The following is a 16855-nucleotide window of genomic DNA, read 5'->3' as shown; positions in this document are numbered from 1 at the left end:
CAATAGACTTTCTAAGTTAAAGAGATGTTACATTTCTGACATTCATACATGTAATAATTAATTTGAAAAGCTGCATGTCTTGAACAATAGTTTATATGACCTAGACTTTAAATTCCTTGTTTCGCATTGCTCTTGAGCTGTTAAAGGAATGTTTCAGGCTTGATGCACTCAGCATGTTGTTAACAGCATCTGTGACATAGTGACGATAACAGAAACAATTTCAACTCTATTTGAAAAAAATAAAGCACCTCCAATGAAAGTCTATGGGGCAAAGCAGTGCACCTGAATAAACGTTAAAATACATAGTATTCCATGAAGCCAAAAGATTTAATTAGGATATTCACATGAGACTAGTGTACTAACTGTAGACTGTCCAATTTCTCAACCACAATGACCATATAAAGCCAGTAAACGTGGTAACTTTTGCACAATACTTGCAAGGTCCAAAAAAGGACTGTTGGCAGAAAAATCCACCTTTAGGAATTACATTGGTAGTGCATAATCAAAAGTTCATCATCCCACCAAAAGTGTGTTAAAAAATGTATAGAACAATAAAAAATGTAATTATATTTTTATAATTATAAATATACATTACATAAATTATATTTATATAATACAAATATAATTTGTGTTAGTAAAAATATTTTTTTCTGTGAGGACAATGTTATAGATGCTGGCTTGCCTCGTTTTGAACCAGGAACATTCCTTTAAGTTGGCCGTGTACACTTTAGTTTCAGTGGCATATTTAACACTTTGATAAATAATATACACATTCATTTGCTTTTAAGGGAGCCTGCTTCCCTAAATATTCTCTAAAGTTAATCTTCTTAATTGCAACAAGAACATTCATTCAGCTCTCTGTACGTTTGCTGCACTACTTTATATATAAATAATTCTATATGTGCCTGATACCTGAAAATACAGATACATACTTCCAAGAAATCATTCTCTCTACACAAACATCCCATAAAAAGACAGCGGATGTCGCTTATCCGTCACGTCTTCCATCTGCTCCTCAGGGTCCTACCACTTCCCAGGAATGGGTATCCCACACTCATACCAGGCCACGTAGTTGATCATGGAATTTCCTCCGATGTCTCCAAACTTGACAGGCTCTTGACGCATGGCCCGGTAATAGCCTTGATCAGACAAGAGAAGAAATTGTCATATCTTGCATACTAGTGTTAGACTTGTTTTTGTTCAATAAAACCTGTTTTTATTAGAAACCTTGTCTGGGTGGTAACTGATTTGCTGGAAGAGGACCACCAGTTCGTCCATCCAGGAATGAGTCAACAAACTGGCAGTGATCCTCTCCATACCCAGTCTGATCTCCTATGCTGTAGAACTTCCCTGGAGATAGAAAAGTCTAAGAAGTAACTCAGATATTAAATGTCAGTTGAGTTGGTAAATGGTTAATACGGACCTTTGAGAGAGTCGCTCAGGTAGATCTTGTATCTAAGAGAGTTGCACAACTGGATACCCACAAACTTGCGGTACCAGGTCCGCTTTATGAACTGCTGCCCATTGCACTCGGAGTACAAGTCAGACTTAAATGGAAACGATGACCAGATGGCAGTTTTACCTATGAGAGCCAATATAAATTATTATACCCACATGTACAGTTGGTATAGGCATATTGTGTCTTTCTGTTTAATATATTGTATGCTTGAGGTGACTGGCGCTCTTACCGGTTTGGATCTCACTCACACGAGGATCAGCTGAAATGCAGAAGAACATGATGTCACTGCAACTTAATGCACTGTTGATGTGACATTTTGGGGCCAGTAAGATTTTGTTTCTGTTTTTAAAAGAAGTGTCTTACGCTCACCAAGGCTGGATTATTATTCTTCCATCAAAAACAGTAAAAACAACAGTAAAATAAAAGAAAAAGAAAATAGTTTACTCCTTAATATATTTGTGGAAACTGTGAAGCATTTTTTCAGGATTCCTTGATAAATAGGAAAAAAAACTTTAATGCATCAATGATACATGAAAGTATTGATCTCTTTCAAAAACAAAAATCTTACTCACCCCAAACTTTTGAAAATACTGTATATGCAAATGTTTAAACGTTAATGAAATAAACCATTTTATCATAGCTACTATGGAAACCTACTATGAAACTATACATACATAAATTAGGCTGATCCAAACATAGCTGTCAAAGGTAAACACAAGCCAGACAATGTGCCATTCAGGTAATTATTATAACACTCAATGCCTGAATATAATAAAACAGCATGGTTTTCGATTTAAGTCATTAAAAATCCAAAGCCCCAAGAAATTCCCTTGAGTTGTCCTCACTATCATGATGTACAATTTTCCAGAGCTTGTGTCAGATATCCTCATGGTTATTATTATTTTCTGGCAGTCTATCAGGTCCCCTTTACCTACAGTAAATAAGTGCAATGGACCCAGAAGAGTGAACACATTGGAACTATTAGTTGAACATTAGCCACATTACTCTCATTGCTGACAGTAATGTTTATATGCTAATTATACATATACATTACAGCAAACGTTCATTGCCAGTTACACACACCTGTGAGCTTGATGTCTCATTCTTAAGTTACCTTGGCCTGCAGGACTCTGCTATCATATGAGTGCCAGATGTCAAACATAATTGGTTTTCACGCAGCTTGTGACTAATCACAATGCTTTTGAATGTTTTGAAGCATGAATGAGATTTAAGTGGATACTGATTTATGTTTAGGTTTGTTTTTCACACAAGGCTCTTGTATGGCTTAAGAGGAAATTTAGACATAGTGCAAAACCAAAAGTAAAAACCATTAAAGCTTCTCTTGTTGATACAATTGGCCCAGAGACACTTCTGGAACAAACAGAGCTCAGATTCACTGGATGAGCCAAATGATTTCACAATGACCTCGCTCATACCAGATTGTGGTTTCAGATCTGGGACTTTTAGCTGTGAATCTTACACATATTCTGAACATCACAATGTATTCATAATGAATTCATTTAGCATTTCTTCTCCGCTTACCTGACTCAGTACTGAAGATGACCGGTTCACTGGCTGGGCCAGAACCCAATTCATTCTTGGGTGTAACTTTGAACTCATAACTACAAGACAAAATAGAGATGGTAATTCTAAAACAATGTTATGTTGATCAGAAAACCAAACATTACTAATCAGATGTATTTTCTTGTAACAAACATAGAGTGGAACTTTACAGCCTCACAGTGAAAACAGCTTCATAACAGCACTAAACAATATGCTATTTAATAAGTTGCCTTCAAGGGCAGGGACATGAGTTAGTGTGTAGCTATTAGCTTAATTTAATAACTATTGAAGTCAATGACATGGTGTGTCTTCGTACCTGCTCTCTGGTTTCAGGTTCTCCACAGCTGTATGTGTTTGATTTGTTGTCTGGACAGACACTTCCTTTCCATCCGGACCCTTGGTGGAGGAAACTACCTCATATTCTATTGATACAACAGAAACATGAATTTGTTGTTTAAAATTTCTTGTTGTTTAGAATCTCAAAGGAGATTCCCAGAATGTCTGAGCTGCTTTATTCTATTCAATTGACTAATACTGGTGTGTTCAATACGATTTTGGGGATAATTAAGTAAATACTGTCAGCAAGTAAGTAAATGAATAAAAACACTACTGTTCAAAAGTTTTGGGTACTTTTATTTTTTACTTTTCTAATTATTTAAAATTAAGAGGCTTCTTTCAAAAAAATTAAAATATCAAACTTTTCAACAGTAGTCTATCTCCTTTATTGCATGGAAGAAAGTAATACAGGTTTGGAATGACCTCATTTTGGAATGAGCAAATAATGGCCATTTTCATTCATTTATATTGTATATCTTGTTAAACCCAACTAAAGTAAGTTTAACAAAAGTCCTCTCAAGGCAAGCCAGATCACTTGGCAGCCATCTTGGCAGCTATGTTCTATGCAGGTAATGGACATAAAGCATAACTTCTATCAGCTGGAATGGAGAAGGACTAAAAATCTGTTAAGATTTGTCAGAAGAACTTTTCAAATCCATATTTCAAATTAGCAATAAAGTCTGACAACAATGATATCATAAATTTAGCTTCTTAAGCTCAAACCAATGCTAAAGCCCAATATTTTTCAGGCTTGCCCAGCTAATGCACATTCCAGAGGTAAAAAACAGACTTCACATCCATCAAAAAGGCAGTTGGCTCTTTTTTTCCAACAGCTGCCATATTGGGCATGGCTAATTTTCCCATTCATTTCTCAAGCTGTCCATCACCTCCTTCAATACTGTGACTAGTTTTAGGCAGCAAAGACAGTAAACAAATGCTCTGTCTACCTGTGGTCTCATTGTCTGATTTGTCCCAGTCAAGGATGATAAAGGAGGGGCATCCTTCCACTGTGACCACAGTAAGGTTGGTTGGAGGGGTCTTGGGTGGGCCAGTGACATTCAAGTATCCAATCTCCTCATCAGGAAAGGCGCTGAGAGAGCGAGTGACAGAGCATGGCTCCTCCGGACGTTTGTCGGTTCTGTAGATCACGTGAGGCGCTGCAAATAGAGGACAGCCAATCAGAGATCCACCACAAATCAGACACAGTTCTGTCTGACAGTGCTGTACGTCCAAAATATGAATGCTTTTAGCACATATTCTTACCAATGAATCGTTTCTTCCCCGTGGCATCCACCTCAGAGAGGGGATGCGATCTGAATACAGAGGAGTTGTCACCGGTGTCAAAACGACTCCCTATGATTCAAAGGCAAAGATGAAATGCCACAAGACCAGAAATTAAAGACTTCAACTACTCCAATTGCTAGAGACACTAATTATCTCATTCTCAACAGATTGCCTTGCATGTTTCCAGTACTTTAGAAGAAATATGCACAGAAACACTGTGTTGTATTCATCATAGTTCTTGTGCAAATGAAATAACTCGCATTAGAGCATACCCTCAAAAACAGAATGTGGTGTTGTTGTCGACAATGGCCGTTGTTTGGCTGGTCTTTCAGTAGTGGGTGGAGCTAGAGGTTTTAAATCTGGTACTGGGTCCTTTTGCTTAAGATCAATAATGTTTCCTAAAAGTTAACATGGAAAATGTTTTATTAATTGGCAAGAAACTCATGCATGTCCAACAAGACTGTCGCCACATGGACTGTCAGTGTCCTCACCATTTTTTAGAGTCTCTGAGGCCTGGTTCGTCTTTCTGTTCTCTATAAAAGATGGCGGCAGATTAGTAGGAGATACAGGCTAATTGTTTGTGGTTAATCAAGTCACTGAAAAGTTTGACCATAATAATAATTAAAAAAAAAATAATAATAAAAAACATTAAAACAAATTAAATTATGCTGTAGCTAAGATTAATCTGAATAGAAACACAGCTGGAGTTACTATGGCCTGCTAAAAAGTTCAAAGTAAGACTTTTTTTCTTTTAATTTTGTTTTCACTTTAAGAAATCTGATCAGCATAAAGAAACAGCTATTTCACATTATTATAAAAAAAAAAAACACTGCACACTGACTATAATTTAGAAGTGAAGGTAAAGTTTGTTCTGCATAACATTCACATGGTTGGAATTAAAAAAAAAATAATGCATGACATCAGGTTAATTTCCGCACAGTCAGAGTATTGTGGGAGCCAAATGGGATCTTTTAATGCTGTCCAGACTCTTAGGACTGCGGCTTCTCCAAGAACAGCTCTGAGGGACCGATGCTATGATGGAGTTCAGAACTAAACATCTATAATTCTGGATATTCACTCAAAATAGAAGTGTGGGATAATATTGACCAAAGCCTGTCAATGAATCAATTTCCAAACGTAATTATTTCCAACAGCCATCTTTCTAATGGTCTATTATTCCAATATGCGATTCGTAAAAAATTCCAGATCATTTTCAGGAACCTAAGTTAGTATGAATTGAAGGTTTTTAAGAAAAGTTATATGAAGAACAGTTTCACATTTCCCTCAAGCAATCATATGTCTGCCAAATGTGTTCAACCAGACTTTCTAATATGAGTCGGATTAGATGGATGGGATGAGAAATTGGGTAAGGACAGAGTGGCTTGATTCTCTATTATTCAGTTTCAATGTTGACTTTGGTTGGGAGAAGCTGATGGAGAAAGTGAGAGAGGGTCCTGGGTTCTCATCAATGGCTGATCTGTCATGCTTTTCCAAAGAATCCTAAGCTCTGAAAATCCATTATGACATGAACAGCACATAAATATTTTTCTTTGGCCCAGAATGATCATGAAATCCAGCTGCAAGGGAATCGTTCTTTAGACAGGAGATGTTTGCTACCAAACAGAGATTTCTATCTCAGACCTCATGTTAAAACTGAATCCAAACTAACAGTATGCACAATTGGATTCACAGATTTCTGGGACAGGGACCACAAAATCACTCAATAAACTAAAGAGCACAACACCAGGCTTTACAAGTACAGTAACATCACATGGAAATATGATATTGCAACTCCCATATGAGATAAAATTAAGATAACCTGTAATAGAGTATATGCATTCAAAATCCATAAAGGGGTTTACCAATTTGCTCTCTGGTTCCTTTTGGAAATTTGGACCCCAAAAGTCTGTGATGTTGCTTACCACCGCTCGCTGTGATGATAGAAAAAAATTCTGTCATTAAATGTGAACACTGAAGGGACATGACAAAAAAGCACATCATAAACAACAATATAAATACAAGAATGTTTGTATTGGACCATATTTGATAGATATTAGAGTAAGAGATTAGATGTGAAAAAGAGGACTTATATGACAAAAAAAAAGTTGAACTGTATAGTTTGAGCATTAATATCAGGTGTCACAGGAGTCATCAGCTGTTGTGCAGAATTAAATGAAAGCGTGAAGAGGATAAGATGAGAAACAGACTTTTGGCAGAAAGAGGTAGATTGTGTGCTTGCCTTTTCCCTGCAGATAACACATGAATCTTGTCAACAGGTCCCAAGAGTCCCTTAAATAAATGAATTTAAAACCCACCCGAGAAACCATGTGCAAAGAAGAATGTCCATATACAGTATATACTGTACATAAGCCTATGCACTCAACCAAACATACTCAGTAAAGTTTATACACAGGGAGCATAATTACATTTTTGCCATGTCTAACAATGCCAGGAATGATAAATAATGAGAATGTTAAATAAGCATAATGAAAGAAGGGACAAAAAGCAAAAATAACAGATTCAAAATAATATAGAAACAACTGAATGGATAAATATGGCTTAAATTACTTAAATGCCCATAATTAAAATATATACACAGTGCAGTAACCTAAAAATATATTAGATCTTTTTTTTTAGCAACATTACAGTGTACACTACAGCCTAACTTACAAGCTTCATTCATGTGGTGTGAAACAGCCCCAGTGCTACACATTTATGAATTTGCACACTACATAACATTTAAAAAGTGTAATAAAACAGTTAGACAGACAGATTGAATGAATAAATGAAAGTAAGGGTGGTCGGATACATTACTGGAAGCATGAAAGGTAGGCTGAAAAAAGCTGAAAAATGATGTCTGTGTCAGTGTGAAGACCTCAAAAATGTTACCCTTATTGTTGCCAGTTGAGTTATGATACACAGATTGTGTCCTGGAAAACTTTGTATGGTGAACTGGAGGGACACGACTGTGAGACCTTGATCTATGTGTAGCATTTCGTGCTGAGAGGTTGGACACAGAAGAAGAGTTGCGGAACATACCCCTGCCTAGATAAACACAAACACAGTCAGCAATGGGAAGGAGACAATGATTAAAGATTATGGCAACAGATCTGTTGGCTGACTGGATGGGGATGAGTCTGGGAAGCTTTCAAAAGAGCACCAGCTATCCAGAAACAGGAGCCAACAGATCTAGAAGAGAAGATGGTGGAAATGGTGTGCGTAGCATTATGACAGTGCAAGTGTTGAACATTAAGAGTGGATGAAGAAGTCAGACACTTGAGGTGAATGAAGCTGGTGCTGTTGGTGATGGTTTAAAGACAATTGGGGGCTGTTTCAGTGCTAGTCAAGTGATTATGGCATTGCCCAGCAGGATGACGTTTGGAAGTGGTGGTGATGTTTGGTGGTAATAATCACGACGCTACTGTGTGCAATGAAGATTTATGTGGTTAATATGCGGACAGGGGACAAACAGCACATTTAGGAGAAAAAATAAAATGGAGCTGATATCATTACCCTCATTCCTACTGGCCACCTCATTTGTAAGTGTTGGCTGTGACAGTAGCTCCTTTGGCTGGGAAATAGCTGACATACAGAGGCAGAAGATTTTGTAATGATAATGTTCTCAGAAGATCCCTGCCCAATACCTTTTAGTCTGTCTAGATTATCCATGACTGTAAAGGAATATCTGGCACCAGTTATTTAAAAAATGGCATAACAATGAATGAAAAACATGAAAGAACTTCTTAAACCAGGGTTTTTTAGTTTAGAAACTAGCCTGTTTCTAAATCATACTGTATGTCTAGGGGAGAAGTTACCCGCTAGTCGACTTGGATGACGTGTCCCCACTGTTACCCTCTCCGCCACCGGTGAGTTTTGAATGGCATCGGATTTGGTGAAAGCTGTTTCAGTTGTGAGCTTTAGTAGGTTTTTTGGGGTACCTGGCAACCATTCTTCAGGGGTAGATTTTCGATTTACAACTTGGGAGTCTGTTTTTGGGTTGTATTTATCAGTGCTTGCTTGCTGTTTAGTGGTGCTGGGTCTGGGCTGGTACCAAAAGGTTATGGGTAGATATGTAGTATGTGGTGTCAGTACGTGTATGTTCTCAGTAAGAGGTGGATTTTTAGTTGTGGGGACATGGGATGTAGAATATTCCTCAAGGATGGATGCATTAGTGCTAAATACTGGATGTTTGCTAACTTCGGTTTTCAGCTGCGATACTAATACATCTGTTTGTTGTTCTGTTACTAAGACACTATTTGCTAAAGTAGTGGGTGAAGTCAAAGCTGTGTTTGTCAGTGAATGGCTATTTGTGGACCAATCCTGTGTTGTTGGTGGTGGTTTGGTGTTTGGCTGTTCAGAATGTGCGATTGTGCTGGAGTGAGAAATGGTTTCTGGAAAATAAGTGTGAGTGGTTGGGTGTTTGGACGTGCCTCGTGAATTCTTGGTTGTGCTCAGTCGATGCAGCCTGGTGCTGGGCTGAAATTTTCTTGTATGGATACTGTCTTGTTTCTTAGATGAGTGAGGATGTTCCTGGACAGTGCTTGTGGTGCTTTGTTGGGTTTGTTGAATTGGTGGTTTGGTTGTAGGTGGATTAGGGGAAGATGTTTCACCTAAATGTTGTGGGGATGTATTCAGCAGCAGTTTGGCTGTATTTGATTGAGCTTTGACTGAGATTTGCATTTCGCTGGTATATTGTTGGATTGTAGTGGTTGGTTGTTGGGTTGTGCTGGTTTGTTGTTGGGTTCTGGAAGGTTGTGGCTGAGATGTTGTAGGTTGTTGTGGGGTTATGCTAGTATGTTGCTCTGTAAGAAGATCTGCTTGGGTTGTACTGGGATGACTGGTGGGGTTTCGAGGTCGAACTGTGCTTGTGGTCGTTGGCGTGGGCAGAATGATAGATGTGTGAGAGGAAGGAAGGGCCTCGGTCGAGGTAGGTGGATTGTCAGGAACTGTGGTGGGATTTTCTTCCCCTGTTGATGAAATTGTAGAAAAAGACATTTTCTATCACAGACATTCAATGAAAATGGCACACACTGGAAAAGAACAGAAATAAAAAGGCATTGATTTCAGTTTGTTGATAATGAGACATGTACTGTAGCTCTGGTCTCACAGAAGTTAATGGGACATTTTTAGGTTTGAATAAAATCCCATAGCAGGAATTAATTTGTATTGAAGAAAAGTGATTATAATCATTAGATGAATTTCAAATGTTTCATAAGCATATGTTTTTCCCTCCAACAGTTCCTCCAGCTTGTGCACCTTTCAGAAAATTCACATATGGCAAATATTATTATGATACTCATGAAGGACATTTATATGGAATTTCTTTTGAAAATGACTGTGACAGGGGACTTACTACATGTGCAGTATGAGCGGTTCAATTTAAAACAGTTTAGGTCACAGACATAAAACAGAAGAATCGTTTAGTCTGTTTTACATAGATGGATAATTAATTTGATTAAAAGCAGGTGTCCTTGTTTTTGTTTAGTGTTTAAAGATGTCTAAACATTTAAAGCTGGAAACTTAGCAAAAAAAAATTGTCATTTTAGTTATAATGTCGATTCAGGCTCTCTATTTTATGAAGAAAACCGGATGTGTTTGATGTGTGTGGTCGTAAAAAAAAAAAAAGTGTTCTGAAAGTATATGGGAGAAAATAGTTCAAAGTTTAGTAAGAGACAATGGGTATGTTCAGAATGGCAAACTACTAGCGAACGTATACTATTTTTGAAGTTTACATTTTAATTAATATTATTAAGTAGACATTTTTACAACAAATCAATAAGAATGCAATATAACCACATTTAATTTAGAGATGACTGGAGGTCTATATACTAAAGTGTGTATGTTGCTAATGTTGCAATAAAAGCAGCACAAGTTTTTCAAATGTTGCATACTGTTTTACATGTAACTTAAAAAATAGTAAGCAGTATGCAGTGAACTCTGTTCAGTATGTGGTGTGCATTATGCTTGCATTCCATTCTGCTAATGTAATATTTTGCTTGGCTTCAAAGGTGAGAGAATGTCATTAACCTGATGTTTTGCTTGGCTTTGGAAGGCTAGGGGATTTGAATAGAGGGGCTTCTCTGGTCGGGTTAATGTTGTTTAAGACTAGAAAGTGGCTGGAAAAGTCATTAAATATTTTATATTAATTATTACTACCAGTGACTGTGTTTAGGAAGGAAAAATATGTCTTTTACCTGGCACTGTTGGCAAGAATGTTTGCTGGCTTGCTAAGACTGGCTTCTGTTTAGAAAGCAATATCGAAATTAAATAAAAGATCAAGCGGGAATACAAAAGTGTTTAACTTTTACTCAGTTATTTACTCACCTTAGGCTTTGCCTGGGTTGGTTCCGGAAATTGCTCTATTATTTGATCTGTGAGGGAAATATAAATAAAGTTTTGTAAACTTAGTTACAGTATATTTTATTTGAATATCAGTTTTGTGTCAGATATTCATTCTAAACATCCATAGGAGAAAACAAACAAGACAATTGTTAACTATGACTCGTTGCTAAATGAATGATTTGTAGTGGGACACACCAGCTGTGTGATGGTGGACGGGCAGACTCCAGACCCCACTCTTTGTGTCGGTGTCTGCCCGGACCTCAAACTCATACCGAGCATCTGGTTTGAGGTTGTCGATGACTGTGCTGGTGGATGGACAGGTCTGGTAGTTCCAAGTATTTCTGGGTTCCTTCTCTCTGTAGCGCACTGTGAACTGTCTGAGAGGAGACAAAACGGCAAACCAGAATCTATAAACTAGATTTAGAATGGCAGTCAAATCACGAAAAATAGATATCTGGTTTGAATAACTCACACCTGTAGGTATTATATAAGCATGATATGGCACTAATTGGCTAAACTCAGATATTATTTATGTGTACAGATGCCCCCGCTTACCCTTTTTTTCATTTTTCCAGCATCTCTCTCTCCTTCTGGCATTTATAAGGTTTTTATGGGTCAGAGGGATCAAATTAGTTGTTTTGTAGAGGGCTGAGGTCAAGCTTTCCACTAACGTGTCCAAGGACAGTGTGTGTGGGTCACATTGTGCCTACACTGCAGGGACCACATGTCCCCACAAGGACAGTAAAAACTAAAATTAGCTGCATAGCAGCAATCATCCAACAGTCTCTGAGCAAAAATGACTTCATAAGGTAAACAAAAATATAAACATGCAGGATATCATTAGTTCAGAAAAAAAGAAACAATATATGGAAAACCCCAACAACGATATAAAAATAGATGTGTATTCGTCTGTGCATACATACACACCCAAATTATTTTTTCCACCCAAACATCTGTTCATTTTATTACTGTTTTACTGTTTCCTTTTTCTTTTCTTTTTCACTTTTTCTAATACTGTTCAGTTTATTAAAATCAGTTTTTCTGTCTATAAATGTGTGTGATCAGAGTTTCTGGTAGTTTCTGGAACACATGGGCATCTGCACACATGATCCTGTACCTGCTCTGTGTCTTCTGTCAGTGTAATAATTGCACATCTTGAGAGAATGTCAACAACACGCTGATTCAGTCCAGATTAACACCCACACAGTACATGGATTTGGACACATAGACGTTCTAGGACACATACCCTTCATCAAAACAGTCTTCCAGAACGGTATCCATGAAGGGGCTGGTCAGTAGTGTCCCCCAGGACAGCAGCACTGAGGTCTCTGATACCGAGCCAATCACAATGTTCAACGGTTTGTCTAGATCCACTTTTCCTGGAGGTCACAAGTCAGAAATCAGCTAAAATTCATTACACAGTTTTAACTGCTATTACATTTCACAATTAATTACAAAGAAATGGCAAGTAACACACTGAATTCAATGTGAATTTTTTTTAATGTGGTTCAAGTGTGCAGATACTTTTCAGGATCAGTGTATATACACAGATCTAATTTAATTTGCTTACCTGCACACTTTTTCTTAGGTTCCTCAGGATTCTTCAACTGTACCGCAATCAGATATTTTGGCTCAGCATCTAGAAAACAGAGAAGAAACTGTTAAATAAACAACAACTCTATGAAAGACGGCTAGAAATAAAGACAGTACCTATCTCAGTCTCATAGGGCTGTCCATCCTCGGGTAGCTCGATAAATTGTTTGGAGAACATGGTGCTGCCATAGCCCAGGATATATCCCTCCAGTCTGGTGTCCACATGGGGCCGGATGAACTTCAATACAATGGTGTCTCCAACAGCGCTGATACGCACTCGCATGTTTTGTCTTTGCACTGGAATTCAAATACACAGGAAACGTGATCTCAGAATCATGACTGCAGCTATGGATATTAGAAGTCATGTGACTGATCTACAAGAGATTTGGAATAACAATCAGTCCAGAGTCATATTTTCCTTTCTGAAAGCTACACTTCTACAGTCTAAATGAAAGTAATTTGGTCATGCACCCATGCACTTGCCAGCAGCAATTCTTCCCTCACAAACATCACGTTCTGCCGTTATAATTACCTAGTTTTGCAAACTATGACAACAAAACACAAACACGTAAAAGAATCCCTTTGTGAGACCCCTGTGGTTTGTTTCTCATAAATGTGTGCAGTTGCCATTTCTGAAGAGTGAATGATGAAACAGTGTCCTATGCCAGAGAAAGCTGTTTCTGCTTGAGGGAAACCCCTGGCATTGAGCACTGAGCTCCAGATCACACAAACAGCCCATTTATTACATCAGAGCTGGTTTCTGTATGACTCCCAGAGGAATCAGAAGATAAACTGCTGTGTTACAGAGATATGTCAGAAATCATGTGTGGATGTAACGTGAGAAAACACTTGTTGCATGCGTGTTTGTTTACGGTTAAACATAGTCACCCAGTGAATCTGACACTTTGAGAAAAAATGACATTTCATGCATTTTTCTCCTTTAGATTTTCAGAAGAGATCTGCAGTCAAAAGTCTGAGATTTCAGTATGAGCTTAAATCATTTTAAAACCTTAAATTAAAATTATCGGAGATGCAGTTAAGACTCTCATAAAAGACTATATGTTCATTAAGACTGCATTTATTTGATGCTGTGAAACATTACAAGTCATTTTAAATAACCTGTTTTCTGTTTTAATATATTTTACTGCTAAAACTGCTATTGCTCCAATCTTCATTGTCACATGATCCTTCAGAAATCATTTTAATATGATGATTTGGTGCTCAAGATACATTTCTTGACAGTTGTTCTGCTTAATATTTTTTGTGGAAATCATGAAATATTTCTCAGGATATTGTTATCAACAGGATTTCAAAAGATGTTTTTATTTTTATTTTTTAATGATCTAATAGAAATTGAAAGTCTTTACTGTCACTTTTGAGAAGTTTAATGCATCCTTTCTAAACAAAATGATTCAGTTCTTAAACTAAAAATGTTCATTAAAGGAATTTCATAAGAAACATCTGAGACAAAGTTAGCAAAATAGAATGGCATTTGCTACTCATTTTACTTCCATAATATGATGTATTTCTAAATAAACGGATCGTGGAAAGTAGGTGTTCCATACTAGAATGGAGAAAAAATTTTAATGCAAGATCTTATCATCTCAAGGACTCATCAGCCAATCCCGCATTCATTGCCTGCACCCATATCTGAGAAGAACATTTTTTTTTAACTGAGACTGAGACAAAGTTGAAGTTCAAGTTGGTTTGAGAAAGGGAATAGTAACTTAAAACAATGCCTAAATAACACAAAAGCCTACTTGCAAATATTTTAAGTGGCAAAATATTTTACATTTTGTTGAAAGTTACAAAATACAAACTCATTTTCCTTTAATGAAACATGCACTGTGTAACCAGGAATGTGTATTAAAATGCGTGAAATTTGAATTTACGACTTAAATCTCCTGAGCTATGAAGCAGCAACCTCTGAGAAAAACAAATTTCCTCTGGGAGATTTCTTAATGGCAGTTGTGCAGTTGATGCTTACTTCTTTCAGTATAGGATTTATGTCAGTTTGCACAACTGGTCTACTCTTACATGCACCTTACACGTGACACAGGAGAAGTGTGGCCAAAACAAATCCAGGCACAGGCACATTAAATACAGACTCAGTGTGTGAAGTCATTTTTGATATTGCACACTAACGCAACATAAAAATAAACTAAATTAATCCACATTGAACCAACGTCCGTGCAACATACTCACTTCAGAGATTCGAGTTTTAACAGGAAACAGATAATAAACCCACACAAACAGACCTGCCTCCTGATGTGACCTTGTATTTGCTGCCAATGAAGTCATCAACACACACACAATATTTGTTTTACAATTTCAACAGAACCTATTACTGACATCCAATAAAAATCCATTTTAATGACCATGAGGCTTTCGAAATATAGTTGTTGATATAATACCAATTATTTACTGCGTAATCATAAACATCATTAATTAATTCTTTAATGCACTCTTCAAAATGGTCACAATTCCAGCAAATATTTTCACTAGCCCTTCCCCAAATGTTTATCTGTATATACAGCATCCTTTAACCGGCACCATCCACAGCATACCAGACTAATGACTTCAATAGTATTGCATTACAATAGGCATACTGCATGCAGGATTTTGCTTTTGCATAGAATTATATTCATAACTTGCATATGGGTTGGAACTACAACTAGAAAGAGCTAAAACTGTCAAGTGATATATATCGGCAGTCAGATTTGCACATAAATATTCACGATTGAATATTTATGATCCTAGAACATGTCTAGAATCTAAGATTGAATTGCTTTGTGTTGGTACCTTTCATGTTGGTTGCGGAGGTCAGTCTCAGCAGCAAGATCTCGCTGAGGAAGAGGAGGAGGAAGGCTCGCATGTTGTCCGTTTTTCTCAGAGAAAACAATACAGAGCTCATATATTCCACTCAAACCTCTTCTATCTAAATGTCTACAGTTGTTCTTTCTTGATTCATATGTTTTCTCCTTGTCCTTTAAAGTGACCTCAGATCAGGTGTCAGTGCGCACTGTGTGTGAGAGAAACTGTTTGGAAATGGGTGTGTGATTGTATGACCATCTACGCTGGATTATTAACAAGAAGGAGGGACCCTATGATGTCACACTGTAGTTGTTAAGCCTTTAGTTTATCTCGTTCTCTCTGTCTCTCTCTCTCTCTCTCTCTCTCTCTCTCTCTCTCTCACTACAACATTTCAGCACACTTTATTTCTTCTTAAGATGAATCTTTTCTTCTGCCTCACTTCAGAGTTTGGGATCAATTTTGGGACAGCAGTATTTGGGACCCTCACTATAAAGGAAAAATACATTTGTGGTGTTACAAAATATTTTTGTATTATGTTTATATTACAACATAGCACAAAGCAACTCCATGATAAACAAATGTATTACAACTTAATTCAATAAATCATTTTGAATTTCACATCATAGGACAACAAGGTTTCCAAAAAAACTACATAAAATGCAGTTGTTTTTGTTAATGAATCCAAATAATAAATGAATACAGGATGTAAGAATTTAACCAAGATCAACAAACGATACATAATTACACACATATATAATATATACTTCAATACTTTTTAAAACAGTTTTCTCAACTGGTCTCATTAGTCACAAATCCTAAGAAATGTGAACTACTTTGACTAAATATGCACATGGTACAATTCATATTAGAAATATGAAACCCTATGTAAGAATACAATGAAAATTTACTGAAAAAATCAATCTTCAGATTTGACAGGTTAAACAAAGTACTGTTTAGTTACTGAAGATAATTGTTGTTGAGAGAAAATGAATGCATCATATTGCCTTGCCTTTTTTATCCTTTCCCAGCACAGTGTGGCTGTTCAAAATATAATGTAATAGCACATGTTACCCATTTCTCAGACTAAATCTATTTAACCACAGCTAAAGGAGAAAAACATGAAGAAATGTTTGAAGACTGATTGGAATCCATTCATTAATAATGAACATGTTCAAAATCTAAAAAAGCATGATATTTATAGCATCTATATCTGTGTTCCAGGTTTCTGACTAAACATAATTGTTTCCAGTTGATTACCAGAAATTGATTTAATATTTGTTTGTACTTAACGGTCAATTGTCTAGAGAAGACCTAAGACATGCCATTGTGTCTCAGGAGTCTCCTGTCTCCTATTAGCCCTGTAATAATAAATTATAGGTCAGACAAACTTTAAATCATCTTTACAGTTGACAAATCATTGTGACTAAACAAATGAACTGCTGGAGTTTGTTAAGTTTGAAACTG

At 36.9% G+C, this 16855-nt stretch overlaps 1 protein-coding gene across 2 annotated transcripts; it reads right to left on the bottom strand.

Moving 5' to 3' along the window:
• Positions 1-15: 15 nt before the first annotated feature.
• On the bottom strand, positions 16-15644 carry LOC132095099 (target of Nesh-SH3). 2 transcript variants are annotated; one of them, XM_059499862.1, is made up of 21 exons: positions 15380-15644; positions 12695-12874; positions 12555-12623; positions 12231-12363; positions 11180-11361; positions 10967-11013; positions 10837-10882; positions 8458-9609; positions 8156-8224; positions 7532-7687; positions 6505-6573; positions 5134-5175; positions 4915-5040; positions 4622-4711; positions 4306-4515; positions 3339-3444; positions 3002-3081; positions 1689-1718; positions 1424-1582; positions 1228-1350; positions 16-1139 (listed from the first exon to the last, which is right to left on the bottom strand). In XM_059499862.1, the coding sequence occupies exons 1-21, from the start codon at positions 15489-15491 to the stop codon at positions 1024-1026; spliced, it is 3297 nt and encodes a 1098-aa protein (XP_059355845.1). In that variant the 5' UTR covers positions 15492-15644; the 3' UTR covers positions 16-1023. The 2 variants fall into 2 exon arrangements, with proteins under 2 accessions (XP_059355845.1, XP_059355846.1); XM_059499863.1 differs by lacking the exon at positions 8156-8224 and having other exon boundaries at positions 7532-7683; positions 9069-9609; positions 15380-15643.
• Positions 15645-16855: the final 1211 nt, after the last annotated feature.

Source organism: Carassius carassius, chromosome 19 (assembly GCF_963082965.1).
Source record: "Carassius carassius chromosome 19, fCarCar2.1, whole genome shotgun sequence".
NCBI lineage: Eukaryota > Metazoa > Chordata > Actinopteri > Cypriniformes > Cyprinidae > Carassius > Carassius carassius.
The sequence above is the reverse complement of the archived record's forward strand: the minus strand, read 5'-3'. Positions and strand labels throughout refer to the sequence as shown.

Bases quoted from the DNA above. Each gene is read 5' to 3' on its own strand.
- LOC132095099 (XM_059499862.1), bottom strand. From the start codon at position 15,491: ATGAGCTCTGTATTGTTTTCTCTGAGAAAAACGGACAACATGCGAGCC. The intron at 10,883-10,966 runs GTGAGTAAATAA...CTTTCTAAACAG, and splicing joins CAACCCAGGCAAAGCCTAAG to AAGCCAGTCTTAGCAAGCCA. The intron at 9,610-10,836 runs GTAAAAGACATA...TTTCATCAACAG, and splicing joins ATTCTTGCCAACAGTGCCAG to GGGAAGAAAATCCCACCACA.